This window comes from Struthio camelus, chromosome 7, assembly GCF_040807025.1.
Source record: "Struthio camelus isolate bStrCam1 chromosome 7, bStrCam1.hap1, whole genome shotgun sequence".
NCBI lineage: Eukaryota > Metazoa > Chordata > Aves > Struthioniformes > Struthionidae > Struthio > Struthio camelus.
In genome coordinates, this window is record NC_090948.1 from 15,538,474 (window position 1) to 15,559,024 (window position 20,551).

Below are 20,551 nucleotides of genomic sequence, written 5' to 3' on the forward strand. Positions count from 1 at the left end.
GGAACTGAAGAAAGGCAGACAGCAGAGATCTCTCCTTGTGGCCTCCTCCCACTCCCAATAGGAGTGACATCTGTTTCATTTCAGGGGCTTATCTGTTGTTTTTTTAAATTATGCCTTAACAAGAGATCTAATAATGCCCAGGGAACAGACACACAAATTTGAACCTGTTTTTCCACTTTTCACTAACCTATTAATTATTTCAGAGCTTTTGTGCGGTTTTGCAGCTGCGGCTATATGTGCTTAGAGACATCATCCTCTGCCTGTTGCAGCTCAGACAGAATCAAACCTGCTGCAGATACAGCCTGGCCCTCTAAGAAGTGTATTTTGGGTTCAGCTGCTCTCTTTGTGGAGGAGAAACAGTTAACACCAGAAAACCCTTTGGTTACAGATACTCGGCCTCCACTAGGGCATCCTGCTGAAGCTGGGACGCTGCTGCTCTCTGCGATGGGACACGTACTCCCAGCTGGAAGGACGAATGAGGACCATCTGCTGGGCCACGGAGCTCTCTGGGCAGCCACGTGCATACAGCTGCCATGCTCCATATGGAAACATGCTTGTCCCACTGGGGGCCATTCACCAGCAAGCAGAGTCTGGATGCTGCTGGCTTAGAGTAGGGTGACCAGCCAGGGCTGGGGCTAAGTGCCAGGGACCCTTCCTCCTTCTAAAATAGGCTGCAGCCAACTCAACCCTCTCTTCTTTGGGGATGGGAGAGGGCAGGTGGGCAGATCCAGGTTAGCATCATGCAGACACTGACGGTCCCAGTTTGGCTCCTGCATGCTTGGTGAAGACAAACAGCTCCCATGGGACAAGGAGCCCCCCTGAGCCCAGCACTGACACCTCCCCTTGTCCCCTGCCAGAGGACGATTTGCAGCACAGCGAGCCTCTCTGGGAAGGCTGTATGGGATGCCCAAGGGTTTCAGGGCTGATGCCAGCCCTTGCAGAGCTGCGTGGCTCTTCCTCCTCTCTCCTGGCTGCTGGGCTGACTCTCCCCCCGGTGCTTGGTCAAAGACAGTGCCCACACCTATCCCTGGGCTCCCCTTCCTAGGAAGGCATGAGACCTATCTGCCAGCCCTGTCTAAGGACTGGACCCCTAAGACCAGCCAAAGGCAGAGCCAGCAACTGATTTTAAAAAACATTGCATTTTATTTTTCATCCCTCCCCTCTAGCGTTTGCAGAGTTGCCTGTTCAGAGCCTGAGTTAACACCCTGACTGCTTTGTGACTTCCCTGGTGTCTCCTTCCCCCCTTGCAGGGGGGCCCAGAGTTGACTGTCTCCCAAGGCTGCAGGTCCTTGGTGCCACCCTGGGGACAGTGAGACACAGGACAGCAGGGGTGATGGCTGGCTCTGGTGCTCAGAGGAAAGGCTAGATTACAAAAATCAGAGCTTAAAAACAATCAGGTATTTCTCTCCTTGATTGTGGAAATTGCAAAGTGAATGAAATCTGAACGTGATAGCAAGGGAGAAATGGTCCAAGCATTGGTCCGAGGACATTGGTGTGCTCCCTCTGCAGAGGGGACAGGTCCCTTCCTTCCTGCCAAGTGGGAATGCAGCTCTTGGAGAAAGGCCACTGTAGTGATTTGAGGCAGCATCGTGGTTTGGTTCCTGGTACCGGAGGCAGGTGACGGAGTGACGCCTGCGTTCGGAGGTAGGACTGTGCTCTGAGCACCGGGGGAGAGGGCCTGGCACCTGCGACCCGCGCGAGGCTCAAACAGGCTGGGCAGACCCCTCCTGCACAAGGTGGCAGGGCCAGGAGGGAGGCACGGGAGGGCAGCGGTCGCCCGGGCTGAGCGGGACGCAGGGATGCAGGGAAAGGGCCAGCATCACATGGAAGGAAGCTTAGGACAAGTCAACGCGCCAGCCACGACCTGGGCATGCAGAGCCACGGTCCTGCCTCTTCCAGGGGTGACGGAGGCCGGAGACCCTCCTGGACGTACGCGGAGGATGGAGAGGCCCCGCAATGAGAGGGGGGTTGGTCGAAGCCAGGCACAGCACCCTGCACTGCCTGGAGCGCCCCTTCCCGGGACAGGGTCTCTCCAGGGGAGGGAGCAGAGACGGTGCTGACCCCAAGGCCGGGCCTCGACCCAATCCAGCTGGACCGGGCCGCTGCGCCCTGCACGGGGCCCACAGGGCTGGCAGTGGTGGGGGCTGGAGGGGTGCGATGGCTCCCAGGGTAGTCTCCGTTCACAATCCCTTGTTAAAATAGACGTACGGCACTTTGTCGCCGTGCTTGGCCACGATGCTGGCACGCAGCTCCGGCTCGAGGTCAGCCAGTGCGAGGGAGCTGTGGGGAGAGGGACAGGCACTGAGACCCCCGCTCCCGCCCACTATCCTCCTCCCTGACCACGGGCCCTGAGGCTGGCTGGGCCGCCCTCCCTCCCTGTGGCCGTTCGAGGTCCCCCCGCAGTCCCTGGGATCTTGCAGGCTCACTTCAGAGACCCACTGCCTAGCCCTGCCGTACCCCGCTCCCAATGCCAGGGAAAGAGACCTGCCCGCGGCGCTGGGGGTCCCATTGCTCCCAGCACAGACTGTGCAGAGCAGGGGATGCAACGCGCTCGCCGACTGCCCTGGGTGGGAAGGCAGGCAGCGCCTCGGCTTGAAGGGCAGCTGCCCACCACATCTCCCCCAAGATGGGCAGGCAAGAGCTCAGGGAGGAGGAAGGATCCTGACTTTCCGCGTAGGAGGGGGAAGCAGCAGGACAGGTACCATCTCTGCGGAAACAGGGCACAGGCTGCCGGCACCATGAACAGGAGGCTGCAGGACAGAGAAGAGCCGAGCGTTAGCGCCCACAGCACCACGGGGCAGCAGTGCTGAGCAGGGCTCAGCCCCTGCACAGAGCTGGGGATCGTGGCAGGTCCAATCCCCAGGCCGTGGGGACCTCAGCCCAGGAGACGCTGCTCCCACCCTCTTGCTCCCGATGACTGGAGAAGGCCCAGGGAGGAAAGGGAAACAGCTTTCAAATCCCTTGCTGGGAAAAGGGTTTTTCTTCTTGGAGCCAGAGCCACGATGCAGGGACCAGCAACGAGATACTCACAAGCCCCCAGACAGCAGCACTTGCAAAGGCCCATGGAGAACCCGGATCCTCTGCAAGGGAACAGCATGGAGTGAGTCCTGAGCCAGCAACTGCGGCCGCGCGGCAAGCCCAGCTCACGGAGGCAAGCAGGGTGGGCGATGCTCCACACGGCAGAGCCGAATGCCCAACGCCCCCAGGGTTCCCGCGGCCTCCCCTGGTCACCTAAGAGTCCTTCAGGGCAACATGAATTGAACAGGAAGCGAATGAAACCGGGAAGTCCCTGGGCTCAGCAAACCCTCGTGTTTCATCCTCAGCATCTTGGCTGCTGAAGGCCATGGAGGGGCTGGGGGAGCAGGGCTGGGGCCCTGCAGGGTCCCCTGGAAAACGGCGGCGGGAGGAAGAACTTGGGCTCACCTTCATGAAGGGGAATTTCTCCAGCCGCTCCATGATGATTGGCAGAATAACTAGGCACAGAGAGAAGAGGTCAGGGCCCGCAAGCAGCCTGCAGGGCCACCCCAGCAGGACCTGCCCGTCCCTGCCTGCAGCTCCCAGGGGCCGTGGCAGCAGCTGGTCATGCTGGGGGCCACTGGGCGACTGCTCGCTGTGGGGATCTGGCACGGGCCTCCCCACCCATCCATCAGCAGAGGCAGCACGGTGCCTGCCACGTGCTGGGCCATGCTCCTGTCCCTCCTGGCTTGCTCCTCTGTGGCACACCAAGGGCCTTGGGAAGGGCAAACGGATCCTGGATGGCAGGATGAGGAGCCAGGGCCAGAGAGCACAAGACGTGGCCTCATGGGGGCCGACTGCCATGGGAACGCCCTGCATCCCCCACGGGCTGTGGGCTGGGGCAGGGACGGCTGAGGCCAGGCGCTCGGATGGAAACGGCAGGACGGCGAGATCATTTTGGCCAGCTCCATCAGTGAGACGAGACCAAACGAGCCCAGGGATGTGGTGGCCGCCTCCCCTCTTCTATGCAGAGGGGAAACTGAGGCAGAGGAGGGCAAGGTGGAGGGTCCCGCATCCCCCGCCAGGCAGCTCTTCCCGGGGAGGGCACAGACATGCCGCGGACCAGCTGCCCGTCCCTCCAGCCCGGCACTCACTCATGCCCGGCGCTGCCATGGTGATCCTAGAGATGATGACCTGCACGATGCCCTTCGCTGCCGCCCTCTGAAAGAGAGAGCAGCCGGTGAGCCCGCGCCGTGCCCGCCTCGGCCCCTCGCCCCAGCGGGCGACATGAGTGCCTGCCATCCCACGAGGACTCACCCTGGAGTGCCCGAGCTCGTTGCCATCCCCGTCTGTCACCATGATGCCGTTGATGAGCTCCCTGGATGGGGACAGAGGGCCGTGAGCCCTGCGGCCCCACAGTGCCCAGCACCCCGAAGCGCCGGCACAGGGTGAGGGGCTGCCAGGAGGGCCAGGGCTCAGAGGCCCCCGTCTGCCCCCGCCACCCCGGCGCCACCAGGCAGAGGGGACCTGGCTCCGTCACCCCAGGGTGCGCGGTCCCTCGCCCGGGCAATGCTGCCATCTTCAGGGCACAGCTGTGAACAGAGTCCAGCCGTCCCGGCGGGACAGACGCCCACCGAGGACCCCGGAGCGTGTCTGGGGGCAGCCGAGGGGGTGAAGCCAGGCCCCCGGGGGGTGGTGGAGCCCAGCGGCGCCCGGGTGCAGCTCCCCTTCTCCCCATCCATGGGGCATCCCACCCCCTGTGCCGCGACCCATGGAGGACCCCAAGCAGCACAAAGCGTGGGACACATCTAGGGGGTCTCAGTGCTGGGAGGAGCCCCAGTGCCAGTCCCCAAATGCTAGAGCCGCAGGATCAGGAGGGAACTAGGTTTGCTTGGTGGCGGGAGCAGCCGGGAGCTTTCCCCTTATCTGAGCAGGGCTCACAGCCCCCAGCATCCCTCCATCCCAGCGGGAAGGGGAGCCAGATGTTCAGAGGTGCAAGGGTGATAGGTGCTGGGAATGTCCCAAAATCCTGTAGGTGCTTTCAGCTCCCAGCCAGCGCCAAGACTTCAGGCTGGGGCTGCTCTCCCACGGCTGCATGCTGAAGAGCTCTGAAGCTGCCAGGGTCTTAGGGATCTTGCAGACCAGACCCAAGAATGGCTATTTTTATCCCAAAATTCCCCCCTGTGCCTCTTGGGGCACCTCAGCCATGCACGGACACTTACTGCTGCCTCATCATCGGGATGTTGACCCAGTTGGCAGCAGCCACAGCCGCGAAGGGGACCCAGCGGGCAACCAAGGGGGGGGCTCGCTGCGGGAGAGAGGCCAGCATTAGCGCCGGAGGGCAGGATAGGGCCAGCTACCTGCCGGGGCCTGCGGCCGACGAGGGAAGGGGGGAGCAGCCAGGTCCGAGGCGGGACGGGGCAGCCCCAGCTCAGCCCAGCGCCAGACAGAGCTCGGGGACGGGGGTTTTGCGGGGCTGGTGGACGAGCTCGGGGTCCCCCACTTCGGAGGGCACCAGCACCCCAGCATCTCCCCCTGCCCCATGCCCGGCCCGTCCTGGCCTACCTTGGTGTAGAGGTTGAGTCCCACGGCGGTGGCCAGCGCCGTACTGGTGGCAGTGACATAAGCCACTCCGATTTGCCTAGACAGCGATTCGCAAGGGAGGGAGGGGAGATAAAAACCCCAGCTCTGCCTCGGCGACGCCAGCTGCCCGGGGAAGCCAGGGCTCGGGAGCGGTGCGCCGAGAGGTCCCGGGCACGGCACGGCTGCGCGGGGACACGGCTACGCAGGCAGCCCAAGGGCACAGCTCTGGGCCCCGTGGCAAGAGCCGCCAGCCCGGCCGGCAGCGGGGGTCTGGGACCGCGGCTCGCGCGGGGATCCCCGAGACGGGGCACGGTGGGTCTCGCAGGGCATCCCCGCGGCACCGGCACGGTCCCACCCGGAGCGGTGCCGGTCCCCCGAGGGGCGCACTCACTTCAGCGAGATGGGGGAGGCGGCGTTGCGGTTGGTGTAGTTGACGATGGCGTTGAAGGACTGGTTCACCCACTGCCAGAAAACTACGGCGGGCACCGTCCTGCGGAGGGAAGGGACCGGGAGAGCGTCCGGCGGCAGTCAGGGCCGCGTGCCCTGTGCCCACAGCCGGGCCTCGGAGCGGGCAGCCAACAAAATGCCCTCACCACCCTCCGACCTGATGCCTCCCAAGGGAAACTGAGGCACCGCCAGAGACAGCGACCTGCCCGAGGCCAAGTGGCGAGTCAGTGGCGGCGGTGGGACGTGAGCCCAGGAGTCCTGGCTGCTGCGGGGCGCGGGGGGAGGCAGGGCAGCCCTGCGGGGTGCGCAGGCCGGGCTGGGGGCCAGGCTCTCGGCGGGATCCAGCCCGGAGCCGAGATGAGCCTTCGGCAGCCAGAGCAGCAAGGGGGGGGCACGTGGGGACAGAGGCGGCTCTGGTGCCATCGCAGAGGGGGAAGGGCAGGGCGTTACTGGCATGGGACGGGGAACTTGGACCAGCCCAGCCCTGGGGGCAGGTTTGCTCCCAGACTTCAGGGTGGGTCAGGGTCCACGGAGCAGAGTTCGGGCAGCGGGAGCAGCGACCACGCAGGACGGGGCCGGGTTAATCATTACAAGGGCTCCGGGCAGAGGGAAAAGGATGAAGAGGAGACGCTTGAATCGTCTCCCGGGCCATGCTGGCGGCCAGGGGCATCTGTAACGCTTCGGCAACGCTGGGCACAGGACACGGGGACGTGGCAGCAGCAGCAGGATGGGGTCAGGCAGGACGTGCTGCCCCCGGCAGCGGTCAGCCCGCAGGCTGCAGCCTCGCTGCGCCCCGGCCCTCGGGCTCGGAGATGCTCCGGGGGGGGTCGGCCAGCAAGAAGCCCGGCAGCCCATATGTCCGCGGGACGAGGAGCACCGCCGGCCCCATCCCGGGGGCTGCGTTCCCCCCAGCCCCCGCGCCGCGGCCCTCACCGGTAAAACTGCAGCATGCAGCCGGTGAGGGCCATGCCGCCCGGCACCTGGAAGGACATGCGGCCCAGCAGGTTCATCTTCTCGCCGCTGTCGGGGTGGAAGGCCGAGTCGTAGAGCGTCTTGGCGTAGAGCAGCTGCTCCCGGCTGGTCCCCGGCGGCGTCAGCCCGGCCCTGCGAGCGCACGGCGCGGCGTCAGGGCGGCCGCCGGACCTCAGCGAGCAGAGTTGGGGGGCGGCTGCCTCCGTGCCGCCGCCGCCACCCCCGGGCCCTCACCTGCAACCGTCCACAAGGGCCTTGGCCCGGTCCAGCTCGGCGTCAGGCACCAGCACCATCCGCGGGTCAGTGATGGCGAAGAAGTGCCGCAGGCGCCCCACAAACGTGCCCTGGTCCCAGCGCGGGGCGTCGATGTCGAAGCCGGCCATCATCTTCCCGCCGGTCTGGGGAGGGGAGAGGGCGGCCTGGCAGGGAGCCCCGGCCGAAACGCCGCGGGATCGGCCTCGTCACCCGCCGTCTCTCCCCGCCGCCCGGGCGCCGCAGCCGTGCTCGTGGCCGAGCCCGGGAGTGCTACGGGCTCACTGTGCCGGCAGCAGCGTTGCAGCGGGCAGGCACCATCGGCAGGTTGATATTTAACAGCGCAGCCAGCCTTTCGCAGCCTGGCACAGTGGCTGCCTCCCGCGCGCACCCCCGGGCTGGCAATGGCACTGCCCAGCACTGCGGGGCCCAGCTCTCCCAGCCAGGGGTGCACTGCGCTGCACGGCCTGGGAGACGGCCCCGTGCTGCACCCCTCCTGGCGTGAGGCACCGCTGCGCTCGGCGCTGCAGCCCGCATGGTGTGACACTGCATGGCACCCTGTGACAACGCACTGCGTTGTCAGTGCCCGTGTGGCAGTATGTGGTGCACTGCATGCCCCTCCACAGCACTGCATGCAACCCCCGTGGCAGCACAGTGCATCCTCCCATGACACTGCACTGTGTGACCCCCCCGCACACTGCACAGCATGCCATGGCACTGCACTGCACACCTCCCAGCAGCACATGCCCCCCCCCAGCACTGCACTACACTGCAGTGTACTACACTGCATGCCCCCTGGCACCGCACGTCCCTGGCAGCACTACACTGAATGAACTCCCCCCCACCAGCAACACATCCCCCCCTCCGCCCCCAGTAACACGACACAGCACTGCACGTGTCCTGGGCACCATTCGCCCCCTGTATCACTGCACCACACTGCACGGCCCCCGGCACCACAAGCCCCCCATAACACTGGACTGGACTGCACTTCACTGCAATGCACTGCACCCCCCCCGGCCGGCACCACACGCCCTCTATAGCACTGCACTGCACTACACTGCACTGCACTGCACTACAGTGCCCGGCCCCGGCTCCGGCCCCGCCCCCGCGCGGCCCCACGTGGCCCTACCTGCAGCGCCCCCAGACCCCTCGTGCGCCTTCTCCAGACCACGTGGAACCACCTTTCCCCGGGCCCTGACGCGTGGCCGCCCTCAACCAATCACAGCGAACCGGGCCGCCGTGCCCGTCTCCCGGCAGGAGCTGATTTTCATGCGCATGCGCCGAGCTGGAGAGGGGGTGCGGCTGCCTGGGAGCTGTGGGGCCAGGCTCCGCCCTCCTTCCCGCCTGCCGTCGGCACGTTCCGTACGTACCGGGGGGGAGCGGTGACGTTGTACGTAGCGGCGGCGTGTGCGTGACGCAGTTGCCCATGGTAACCCCGGAGCCGCGCAGAGGATGGTGAGTGGGGTGGTGGGCGCCGGCGGCGGGGCGGGGCGCTGCGCTGCGAGGGGCCCGGTCACCGGGGGTGGGTGGCCACCGGGCCGGGGGGTCCTGGGCCCGGCCGGGAGCGAGGAAGCCGCCGGCACTGCGCCGGGGGGCCTAGCAGGCCTGCGGCCTGGGGCACTCAGCCGGGGCGGGGGGGCCTGGCAGCACCGAGGGCGGAGAGGGATGGGGGAGGGGGCCGGGGGCCCCCAAAGCAGAGGGGCATGGGGCTGGAGGCTGTGGGGGCTGAAGACTCTGTGCTGGGGTCAAGAGGGTTGAGGCACCCAGCCATAGGGTCTGGATGCGTGGGTGTTGTTACCTGCACCCAAAGGGTGCCGGTAGGCCTGGAGGCCATGTCAACTGAAGGCCATAAGCCAAGAGAGACCCTGACTGGGGTCCTAGTAGGAGCTGGGGGCCATTGGGGGACCCAGAAGAGAGGGGATGGAGCGTTGGCAGGGACTGGGAGGCTTGAGGATGCTGTGGAGAACTTTGTTGGTTTGAGGGCTGGAGGGAATACGCTCCAGCTGGACAAGGTGAGGAAGGCATGGATGGAGGCTTGGATGCTCAGGAATTCTGTGGTTAGGGTGCTCAGGTGGAGGGATAAATCATTGACAGGCAGCCTGGGGATGGGTGTTCAGTCAAGGCAGAGAAAATCTAGGTGAAACCTTAGCTGTTTAGGGATGGGATGACTGAGACACAGAGTGCTCAGGGACTGGAAGGGGCCTGGAAATTGGAAGGGATGAGCAGCTTAGTCTGTTGAGTCCCTGAGGGAACCCAGTCAATGTTGGCTGCCTAGGATATGTTGTTGAGATGCTGGGTGATCCGGGAGTTTCTGCCAGGGGCTGGGAATATGAGGGACAGTCTGGGCTGGGAAGAAGAGATAAGAGCGTGCTGCAGTAAGGAGTGGGTGGGATTTTGATCCTGGTGAGAGAAAGAGAGGGTCCCAGGAGGAAAGGAGCATTCACGGGGAGAGAGGAGTTGTTTGATAGGGAGCCATCTGGACTGGAGAGAGGAACGGGGGTCTTGGGTGTTGCAGAGGATCTAGTGATGAGGAATCGAGGTGGGGGTGAAGTTGAATCATAGAATGCGGTGGTGGAAACAATTTAGGTGTAGATGTTGGAGTAGTTGGGGATGGGACAAGTGAGATGCTGGCAGACTCCAGCCAGGTTTGGTAGGAAGGGATGGAGTTGTCAGGTAAGTGAGGATCAGCAGATGGGTAGGTGAGAGAGCGCTGTGGTAGGAGGGTGAGCCACATGCTGAGGATGCAGCATATGCGGACAGCACAAGCAGAAGGAAAGAGCTGAGCAGTCTGTCCAAGACGGGAGCTGTTTTATCTGAGAGCCCTCTGGACACATGCTTGATTAGTGGGCAGCATGGGAGGAGGCATAAATGAGAGCAGCAAAGGCAGCTCCTCATCTTCACTGGGTTAGTTCTGGCTGCGTCCTCACCTGTTTCAGCCCACTGGGCCACAGTGAAAGAGGCTGAGACAAGGTCTGTGGGCTCTGTTTTATTTTAGATCGGGTGATGATGGAGCATGTCACACTAGACACTGAAGCCATCACAGGATGGACATCTGCTGTAAAGATGAGGGCAGCTGCCTCCAGCAGTGCAGTGCTTTGTGGGACTCATTTGGCCTGCAGCTGCTACTAGCCAAATCTGCTTTTCTGCCTTGTGATGTCCCAATAAGCTGGTGTAGTCTGGGATCTGGCTGCTGCTCTCTGAGTGCTTTGTGTTTGGAGAGAGTGGACTGAGTGCTTTCCAGTGCCTGTCATATACAGTTTTTTATGCCTCTGTGTCTCTTTTCCATTTCTGGGAGTTGTTTTTTGCACTGCAGCCTCTCAGACAGGGTGGATAGCACTTTGGGGTGCCTCATGGACTGGCTGGGCTGGGCAGGGCAGAAAACTGGAGAGCTCTGTATTGTCTCTCAGGAGTCTGAACTTTACTAAAACCGAATACATCCTCAGGAGTAGAAACTCTCTGAAACACCAGCGAATATCCAAGGCAGGTATTGCAGCCTTGAGCTGTGGCTCAGCAATCAGAAATGATTCAGGCAGCTTGACTGAACAATTTACTGCACATCATCTGAGCCACGGTAGCTGACCATGATCATGTTTCTGGCATGTCATGATTGCATTGGTAAGCAGTTAAACTCCCTTCAGTGCCTGCTTGCTCTGACTCCAGTGATCGGAGGGTTAATGCTAAGGTTTAAAATATTGCAGTGTTTGTCCAAGTGAATAAGTACAGAGGGGAAGTGTCTTGTTCTGCAAATCACACCAGCATTTCTCACAGCTGTGGGACAGAGGTGGTAGAGGGTCATAGGTGGAGCACATAGGGAAAGATGAGCCATGAAAATGCATAGCACAAGGGATGCGTAGTGTTGGAGTCTGTAGCTCTGCTAAGCAACATGTGTGGTGGCCTCACAGCAAGAGTGAAGTGCAACTGAGTTGCATGAAAGGAAACTCAGCTTTCGAAAGTTTTGGAAATGCTGTATGAAGCAGAGCTTGTGGCTTGCTTGTCACTGTAATAACAGTCTTAGTCAGTGAGATGGTATGTTATTAATAGATATCAAGGCCAGAGGATCACCTGTGTTTTTCTAAAACCACTGATTGAAGATGACATCATCATGTCAAAACTAGGGTTGTCACAGCCTGCCCCCATTTACAGATGAGGAAACTGAGTCATGGAGCGTCTAGATGATGCTAGGCAGATTTTGCAGGGAGAGTGAAATATCAGCATATCTGTGTAGTCAGACATCTTTTTTCTGGTCTTGAGCTCATGTTTCTAGAGAAAATGGCATGTATTTGTTATCTCGTGTAGGCATACCTGATACCCAGAATTTGTTTCCTTTGTCTCTCCTTGTTTGGAAATAAGGCTGTGTTTAAAATGGCTCCATTTAAAAATGCTTTCAAAAGCTCTAATAGTGCCTCACTGCTTTAGTTTCCCAGTACAGTTACATGTCATGGGGTTTTTTTTTGTTTGTTTATTTTTAATGGTTGCCGCAAGGTTGGTATGAGAAACTGCACGCAGCTAGGGCAGTGTACCAACAACTGGACAAGACTTTGAAGCTCTGAAACCACCAGAGGGGAGACAAAGGCTGTCGATACTGTCTAGTGCTGGGCATTAGCTCTTCTCTGCACAGGAGACAACACCTCCTGGAAATTTGTTAAAACCAGAGGGATTTGATTTTAATTATGAAAGGAGGATTCATGCTGGTATTGGTTAGTGTACCAAAACAGAAAGTGCTGTGTGGCCTCTTTGACAGAAAACTGTGTCAGTAGGTTTGAGCTGAAAAAACTCTTTAGGTGACTTGACTCCATTGTATGTTAGATTTCAACGCAGAATAGAAAGTCTGCATTGAATGACACCATATGGTGGAGACATGCAGCAAGCAAATGATTTTGTTGGGAGTTTTGCCAGAGTAAGAAGTATTGAATAAACTGTACTCAATAGATTAATTTACTTCGGTTGTATTTTGAAAAAGACTGGGTGATTTTATGACCATTAGTGACATTTGCAGTTCTGCAGCCGAAGATAAAGGTAATCAAACGTCATTCTTCAGGGCACCAGCTAATCAGTGCAGTTGTCAGGAAGGACTCCCCTCCTCCATCTCCGTGCGCCTAGAATTGTACACTGGACTAAGAATGTAGCCTCAAATATTATCCACTGCTGAAGGCTGGATATTAGGCTCGAATAAACCGCTTCTCCTTCCCCACTTCAGCTACTCCTGCATGACCGTGAGACCGTCGGTTGCACCTCTTCCTCCACGCGCTGGCTGTGTCTTAACTCACTATTTAAAAATGATGAACTACCATATAGCTTAATTCAAGTAATTCGTGAGCCAGAGCTGCACTGTGCTAGGTGCTCTGCAAACAGAACAAGGAGATGTGCCCCACTCCGTGGCTGCTCAAGGTGAGAGATAACCCAGGATATGAATGAGGAGAATCCAAGACAGGTTCGAACTTGACATGTTGGCTGCCTAACCCTCATCAAGGGCTGTAGGTGTGGCAGAGAAAGAATGAGCAGGAGAATCATGGGGTGGTTTTACAGATGTCGTGCGAGGCTGCTCCCGCGGTTGTAGGAAAGGCACCAAGGGACTAGTTTGAGACTAGAGCTAGGCAGTGATGGGGCTGGCATTGCGAGCCACTGGGAAGCAGGAGCTGTCATCTCCATGGCAGACGAGCTTGGCTGGGAAAGGCCTTGAGGGTGAAGACAGGTTGCTTGCGGTTGAAGAAGCGGAAACGAGGGCGTTTGTGCAGGGTTGTAAGGATGGGGAAAATGTAGTCGCAGTGCCAGGCTGAGATGCTGAGCTTTGTGGCTATATTGCATCTCAGTACATTGATTTGATTTTAGCTAAATATCCACATCTAAGCAATAGCTGATGGCTGAGGGTGGTTTTATTCTGAATTCATTACCTGAGCTTTGTGGCTAATAAAGCTAAACAGAATACGTTTACTTCTCTTTCCTAATAGGAATCAACTCTGCTCTTCAGTGGCTTGCAGCCCCTGCTTTATCCATGCCCTGTGTATCCAGCCCTCAGTACAAGGGGAAATTGTTCTTTCCATTATGGCCTTATATTGCCAATCTGATACAATATTTAAACAGATTATCTCAGTGCTCTGTTTGTCCCAAACCAATCTTTGCTTTGGCCTGTAAAGTGAATCTTCCTTTCAGCGGCTTCTGTGGCACAGGATGTAGTTACATGCATCAACTAGTTCAAGAGACCCATATACAGCATGGATTTAAAGCTGAATAAACCCACAAAACCCTTAGCTAGGACTATAAATGCCACTGTATTTTTATGTATGCATATTTTTTTGAGAGAATAGGATTGCTGCATGTAGCTATAACTGAAAGCCCTTTGATAATTCAGTGGATATTTTAAACCTAGCAATGATATACTTTCATAAAACCACACATCCCTGTTCTGTGAAGGATGTTAATAAGATGGTTAGCTTTTGTTTTAAGCTCAGTGTATTTATGAGCACTCTTTCCCATTTAGTTGCATCTTTGACTTTAAGGCCCGTTCTGATTTCTTAGTAATTGTCAGGAACGTGTATTTTTTTCTTTTTGTACGTCTCCGCTCGCTGCCTGGAAAAGGCAGTCTTCTCATTGCTGACCCCATCAGTCCGTCCCCTCATGGTTCTCATAAAGAAAACCCTCTCCCCCAAGGTCAAAGATGTTTTTAAATAAGCCAGTCTGATATAAAACATACAGTTTGCTTAACCCAGAGGTGACCAAGAAGCGGTTGCGGGCTGACTGTCCCCAGCCTTGAGCTGCTCCCTATCGCTGCCCTCCTCCAAGGGCTGCACACGCTACCACGCTGTGCTGTTCATTATCTGAGCAGCATCTGCAGTTCCCTCCTCTGTTACAGATGCCGCAGTCTGCTTAGTTTTGTGCAAATGACGTGCTGCCCGGATACTCTCCCATGAGTCGTCTCGGCAGCTCCTCAGCCGGGTAATGTCTCTGCTGTCCTGCTCGAGGCTTGTCCTGTTCCTCACCCTGGGCACCCCAATGGATGCGTACCACTGGCCCGGCTTCTGAGCAGGCTTTTGACCTGGGCGTCCTCTCTCCTCCACCTCAGCCTAGGTCCGTATGTCTAGACATCTGTCTGTTTGCTGTGCCGCTGCAAAGGCCTGCCCCTCTCCTATGGCTTTTGAGCATACTCTTTGCACCAGATTTTCCCATTTTGTAGCTTCTCTACTGGGGCATCTCCCATCAACGTCAAGAGGTCGCTTCCTGACTCTCATCAAGTTAGTTTCAGTGTTGTATTTGCAAGCAGAGAAGTGCTAGTCCATCAGCATGTGTGTAGTGAAGGCTGCCTATCCCACACGGTGGTGGCACACAGCAAAGAACTCATTTGAGTTATTTTTTGCAGTCTGCTAAGCTGTCAGGAAATACTTTGTATCTTCCTGGCTCCTGTGCTCCTAAGACCAATTAAAAAAAAAAAAAAAAGAAACCCTAATGATATATCTATGCATAGCTTTCCTTATTCTTAAATACTCACTAACTAGAGGGAGAATGCGGCATATAAGTTTTAAATAGTAGTATTTACAGAATAGCAAAATTATGGTACCCAAAACTGTTGTTTGGTTCTTAAGTTGTGTGTACAGACCATATAACCTATGCTGGCAGCTACTGAAATAAAGTCCACTTCTCTATATTGGCTTGCTTGTCTTCCACCTTTTAAATCAGCTTACTTTATACCTTAGAGAATACTTTTATTTCTATATTTAGCCTCTCTTCTATTGGCTACCCCAGATAATCCTGTGATCAGCCATGCAGCAGTGTCACTTGAGTAGAATATGGAACGATGCTGATCGTTTTCTCGTAGGCTGTCATACTAGCCCAGAAATAGCATCCGTCTACAATGGGAGAAGCTCTATTAACATTTACAACTGTTCCTCTTCCCGACCCATGAGAATTGCTCTGTGGTAGATAAGCAATACTTTGTAATACGTTTCTTTGCGCTCCGTATTTTGGAGTTGAATTCTGAATTATAAAGGCTCCTAATCCTGATCTGCTCTGGGATACGCTGCTCTGTTCTTAGCAAGTGGTACTGTGAATAGGATTAGCATTTCAACAACTTCTTTTTTTAACTGTGAGCAATAAACTAAAATAATAGGGCCTGATTCGGAGCTCTCTGAAGTTGACAGTAGTTCTGTGAAAGAGAACTGTTGCCATTGAGTCAGACCCGTAAGATATACGAGAACGGGGAATTTCACAGCCTTTCCCTGGAAAGAAGGGAGAACATGTGAATTTTGGAGAGCTCCTGCTCGTGTGGGGTCTGTCTGTACTGAATTTAAACCCATATATTTACAAGCTAGCTAAACGCAACTGTAAATTTGACTGCAGATGAAAAGAAAATGTTTGTTGTTAATGATGTAGTTAAAAATCTGTGTTTTTTAATGATGTCAAGGGCACTTAGGACATGCATATAAATAGGTAAACATTAGAGGTATTTCTGTCGCTGTTCCTTTTCCCTGCCGTCAGACTTGTGGATGTATAAACCGTCAGCAGGGCTGGGTATGAGATGAGCACTGAGGCTGGGGAAATGAGCTGTTGGGTGAGGAGGAGTTGCAGCAGTTGGCTGAACCGAACACGGCGCTTCAAATTCATTAACTCTGGGTCCGTCAGCGAGAGCCAGCTGTAAGCATCTGGCCCTCAGGGCTCAGCACGTGATGTTACAGGCCTGTATTCTTTGATTAAAAGCAGTTTGGGGATTTACTGTGCCTTCACCGCGTGGGCATGGCATCTTCTACCACACAGAGCCCGTTCCTGATTAACATCTCTTGAGCAGGGCCTGGATTTCCAGTTCCTGTACCAGTCTGCTTATGGCACAGGTGATATAAAGGCAAAAGCCCAAGAAGCAGAGTGAGGGTAAGATGTCAGCTCTGTTGTGGTTCCTTGCATGAGCTGTGGATGTCTGAACCTCAACTTTAGCAGTACTTTTTAAAAGCACAGTCACAATTGCAATCATAACTTTCTGCAAACGTCCTTTCACCCCTTTTTTGGTAAGTTCCTCCTCTTCTCCCCCCATCTCTAACACACGTCATGCGTGCATTTTGGAGCTGTGCTGGGTAATTAAATGGATAACTGATACATTATTTCCAAAGCAGAAGCACTCAAATGGGTAGAGGTGGAGCTCTCCAGGAGCCAGCAGGAGGGCAGTGCTGCAAACTAAAGACCCGTTGCAGCTGTGACAGTTGTACTGCATCCTGCAGTTCTTTATCTTCAGGATAGGTTTCTGATTGCCATGATCTGGAGGGGATCAGGAGCAGCCTTCACGGCTCAAATAGTCCTTGGCTCCCAGTAGGAATATTTAGAGTGTGTAGTTGCTTTTAGCAACAAAGCACTTCGTGACCATAGCTGATTCACCCTTGCAGGTCAGCAAGAATCATTGTCTCCATTTTGCAAACGGGAGAACAAAAAGCTTGAGAGATGGGCCCCCGTGGGCCCAGGTTTGTGCTGATATTTGAGCTCTGTTCTTGGCTCTGGGTCTTAGTGGGCTAAAGAGAAACTCTTTATGATTGCCCTGCAGGGCTCGTAGTCATGGGAATTGTCTGTTAGAGACTGAACTGAAATCCTGAGGGCTCCAAAAAGCTGTAGGCATGTTTCTCCCCTGGATTTGCCCAGGCTGTTATTAGTTGCAAGGGCACCTGTGTACCCAGGCTGAGTCTCCAGTGTGGTGCGTGCTGTACAGAAGCTCTAAGAAACCATATCTGCGGAGTAGGGGGAGAAAGGTGCAGAGCAGTGCAGCAGCATGCCCAAGGACACCTAGGCTGTCACGGACTTACAGCCTGGTCCTGCGTCCTCAGCTGCAAATGCCCCTTGCTTGTGAGGCTGGGCTGAGCAGCAGGAATCAGATCGAAGTGGGGTGATTTATATTTCTGGGTTACGTGCCAGGATCCAGAACATTTTGCAGCCATTTTAGAGAGGTGCAGGTCTCTGAGCGGTGGCATTGACAAAGGCTTGGGTGTGCTGCTGTAACGTGCACAGTTGTAAATGAGCTGACCTGCATATTCTGTTTCCTAATCCTGAGCGATACTGTCAGCTCAGAGAGCTGAGCCTGGCTAATGACTGAAATCCACTGTGCTTTTCTTAGTGAGGACGTGTGGGGATCTGAGATAGTTAAGTGCTACATCCTGAGAAGCTGAACTGCACGTGCCCCATGGGCCCGGCATGTTTTATACAGATAAACGGGGTTTGAGATGATCAGGGAGTTACTGTGAAAAGGACTGATGTCAGGTATACAGTAACCTACAGTTAACTAGGAGGGAGATTAAATTAATGGGGTTTTCCCACTGATAAAGATAACGAAGAGCTTGCAGGGACTTGGGTTGCAGCTTCTACACATATGATATCCTTAGGCACTGTCTTCCTGGCACAGGGAATGCTGAACAGCTGTGTCATGAGCGATAGAGCCAGTAGTGTGCCCCACTGAGTGACATTTGTGCTTTCTGAGACGTGGCTGATACTGCTTGAGATGAAGGAAAATTGAGGGGAGTGAGAGGAGTAGAAGAGGAAATGGGAAGAGGGACTGCAGGAAAGGGTTTAGGGTGTCCTAGGATCAGCCACCATACAGAACCCATACTGAGGGAAGAGGGCCTGGTGTGGTGGGGGAGAGAAAGTGGGAAGTAACAGCTATGATCTCTCTGGCTGATTTAGGGTTTACTGTCAATCCTGCGTAAACTGAAAAGCACTCCAGACCAGGAGGTGAGAATCCTCCTCTTGGGACTGGATAATGCTGGCAAGACCACACTCCTGAAACAGTTGGCGTCTGAGGACATCAGCCACATCACACCGACACAGGTGAGGAAGGCCTCTCCCTGCCCAAGGCAGTTCTCGTGGTCCCACTTGCCTTATAAATTCATGTGAAGCACTAATGATTCTGCACCGGATTTCAGCAAAGTGGGGAAAACTGGAGCCTGGTAAACAATTAAGTCTTTGTGTTATCTGCGTAAAGGGAGGCTCTCCGAAGGAGCGGGAGGGCGTCAGGCCAGATCTGTCAGGTAGTGCGAATGTGGAGGTGCGCCATGGAGTTCTGCAGAAGGCTTTTGAGTCAGGCTGGTATTACATGGATGAGACTTCGCTCCTATTTGTCCTTGCTAAAAGGGCAACGTGTACAGGGGATGCTGCAGCATTTGGCACATCCCTGTCTCCTTGCATCCTTCACCCAGCCAGCTCCAAGGGTCCTGCGTGTTCCAGCCTCCCTCTGATGCCTCTGGCCCCCTTTCTTTGGGCCGCAGGGTTGGGGAGAGGGATGCCTCCCATCGGAAGCACTGCAGCATTGCTCCTGTGTTGACCAGAGGAGGTTGCTAGAGAGCTGTGGGAGATGCTTTCCCCCCACCCTGGAGCTGCCTCGCAGAGCTCCCAGCCCTGACACCCCACTTCCAAGCCCCTGTCCCCTGAGTGGTGTGGCAGCATGTTGCCAGCCCGCACCACACCCTGTTTTTCTACTTGAATGCCCTTTCAATTGGTGCTCTAATTGATGAAATGGACCCTTCAGATGTGCAGCTGTTGCTCTTTTAAGCCCGGCACTAGTTGTGTCGTGTCAAATCAAGCTGAGACCTCTGGCTTCATGTTAGCTGGAACTCTCTGCTCGGCTTTCACAAGTTCAAGCCTGCTTCTCACAGCGCCCTTGTTTTCTCCTTATCTGCAGCTCTCCCACCTCTTCCTGCACCCACCCTGCTGAGCCCTCCCAAGGCACTAACTGCATCATATGTCTCTGTAGCCATGAGAGCATCAACCCCTGACCCAACAACACAGGCAGACTGATGGGTTGGTGGCTGTGCTCACTTTTGCCAGTGTCTCTCCCACAGCCGATCCATCTTTGTGGCTGCCCAACCCGTCTCGCTGCCCGTTGCGGGCGTGGGATATGTAAGGTGTTAATGCCTGCCTGTGAATGTGATCCAGCCATTCAGGTTTATGCTCTATGTGGCTTTGTTTCTGCTCTTTCTAGGGCTTTAACATCAAAAGTGTACAGTCTCAAGGCTTTAAGCTGAACGTATGGGACATAGGCGGACAGAGGAAGATCAGGCCGTACTGGAGGAACTATTTTGAAAACACTGATATCCTTGTGAGTATTGGCTGCAGTTGAATGCTGTGTTCATGCAATGGCTTTCCAAGGTCTCAGCCAGAAGTTCAAGAACAAGTAATGTAATGTCCTAGTCCTCAGCAACACCATTGCCATTGTAACAGGGGTTATTCTGAGCGAAACTGCGAGATTGGTTGGGTGCAGTAAGAAAAATATAGTGATGTTTGGAGAAATCATTCAGTTGTATGTTTTTACTTTCACTGGATGGTGCTGGTTACCGCCAGTTCCTTCCCTCTCTTCTCGGTCTCTTTCAAATGAAAGAACGTGAATAACCTGTAGTTTGCCTGTCTATAGCTCCTTTCACTGCAGACTCTGAAGGCCTGTCATGGGTATTAGTGACTTAAGCCTCATGTATAGAGGTAGGTCAGTATGGTGCCTTTGTTTTATAGCTGGGGAAACTGAGGCACGGAAGAATTAAATGCCATGCCTGGCGTCAGATAGAAAAGCTTCTGGCTGAGGGACACAGAGAGACCCCTTGTCTCTTCCCTTGGTCCTTTAATCACAAAACTGTCCTTTAATGTTTTTGACATCTTAGCTGCAATTACCTTACAGTTAGCTACAGTTAACTACAATTATAATTACAGTGCAGGACCTCTATGTTTCCATGCCAGAGCACGTGAGTCCTGGGACCCTCTGAGTGCTGCCCAGACTGGTTTCAAAGAGCACCTCTATCTAACATGCAGCCGCGTATGCCAGGATGGAGGCAGGCTGGGGGCTCCAGGAGTCTCTCCCAAGCAATATTGCCAGCAGAAGCAGAGAAAAGGCCATTTTAAGCAAGGTTTGCAGGGCTCCCCATGGAGAAGTGGGAAGCTCTCGCTGAAATATGCCCTTCCTCCCTCCTATCACAGATAGGTACTCACTGATGTGTTGGGAACTTTGGTGCATTTCCACAGAAGGGTCAGTGCACAGCTAGGAATATGACTCTTTGCTCCAAGGCTAATATCAGGGTCCTAAAGAGCCAGGCTGTACCTGAAGGCTTAGAAAGCGTTGTCCAAATTGACGCTGTTATTTAAATGGAGCTAATAAGTCCACAGCAGTCTTCAGTGCGAATCCCACTTATTCAACCTTAAGTTAATTTGGAGTCTGGTGCTTGAGGACAGCTACTATGGCAAAAACCTGGTTGGTTGATTTTTACGAAGAGTAATGATGAGATCGTCCTAGGAGGAGAAGGGAGAGAGGATTCTTATTTGTCCTGGCTTTAAAAAACTAGCAGGGCAGACCTAACATGGTCCTCTGTGGCGATCAAGAAGGGGAGCATGGCGTGGCCAT

General features: G+C 55.5%; 2 protein-coding genes across 3 annotated transcripts in view; one reads left to right on the plus strand and one right to left on the minus strand.

The window, feature by feature from the left end:
• Positions 1-1,120: 1,120 nt before the first annotated feature.
• SFXN2 (sideroflexin 2) lies at positions 1,121-8,549 on the minus strand. Of its 2 annotated transcripts, none has more exons than XM_068949786.1 (12): positions 8,339-8,549; positions 7,192-7,376; positions 6,919-7,089; positions 5,930-6,028; positions 5,521-5,596; positions 5,178-5,263; positions 4,273-4,333; positions 4,110-4,176; positions 3,424-3,473; positions 3,031-3,080; positions 2,703-2,750; positions 1,121-2,280 (listed from the first exon to the last, which is right to left on the minus strand). In XM_068949786.1, exons 2-12 carry the CDS (start codon positions 7,341-7,343, stop codon positions 2,181-2,183), a joined length of 960 nt encoding a protein of 319 aa, XP_068805887.1. In that variant the 5' UTR covers positions 7,344-7,376; positions 8,339-8,549; the 3' UTR covers positions 1,121-2,180. The 2 variants fall into 2 exon arrangements, with proteins under 2 accessions (XP_068805887.1, XP_068805886.1); XM_068949785.1 differs by having other exon boundaries at positions 7,192-7,355; positions 8,339-8,494.
• The window catches only part of ARL3 (ARF like GTPase 3), a 30,837-nt gene continuing 18,664 nt past the window's right edge, over positions 8,379-20,551 (plus strand). The window contains exons 1-3 of the mRNA XM_068949787.1: positions 8,379-8,664; positions 17,854-17,997; positions 19,148-19,264. Of these exons, the coding sequence (XP_068805888.1) occupies positions 8,662-8,664; positions 17,854-17,997; positions 19,148-19,264 (264 nt within the window). The 5' untranslated portion in view covers positions 8,379-8,661. The remainder of the gene's footprint in view (positions 8,665-17,853; positions 17,998-19,147; positions 19,265-20,551) is intronic.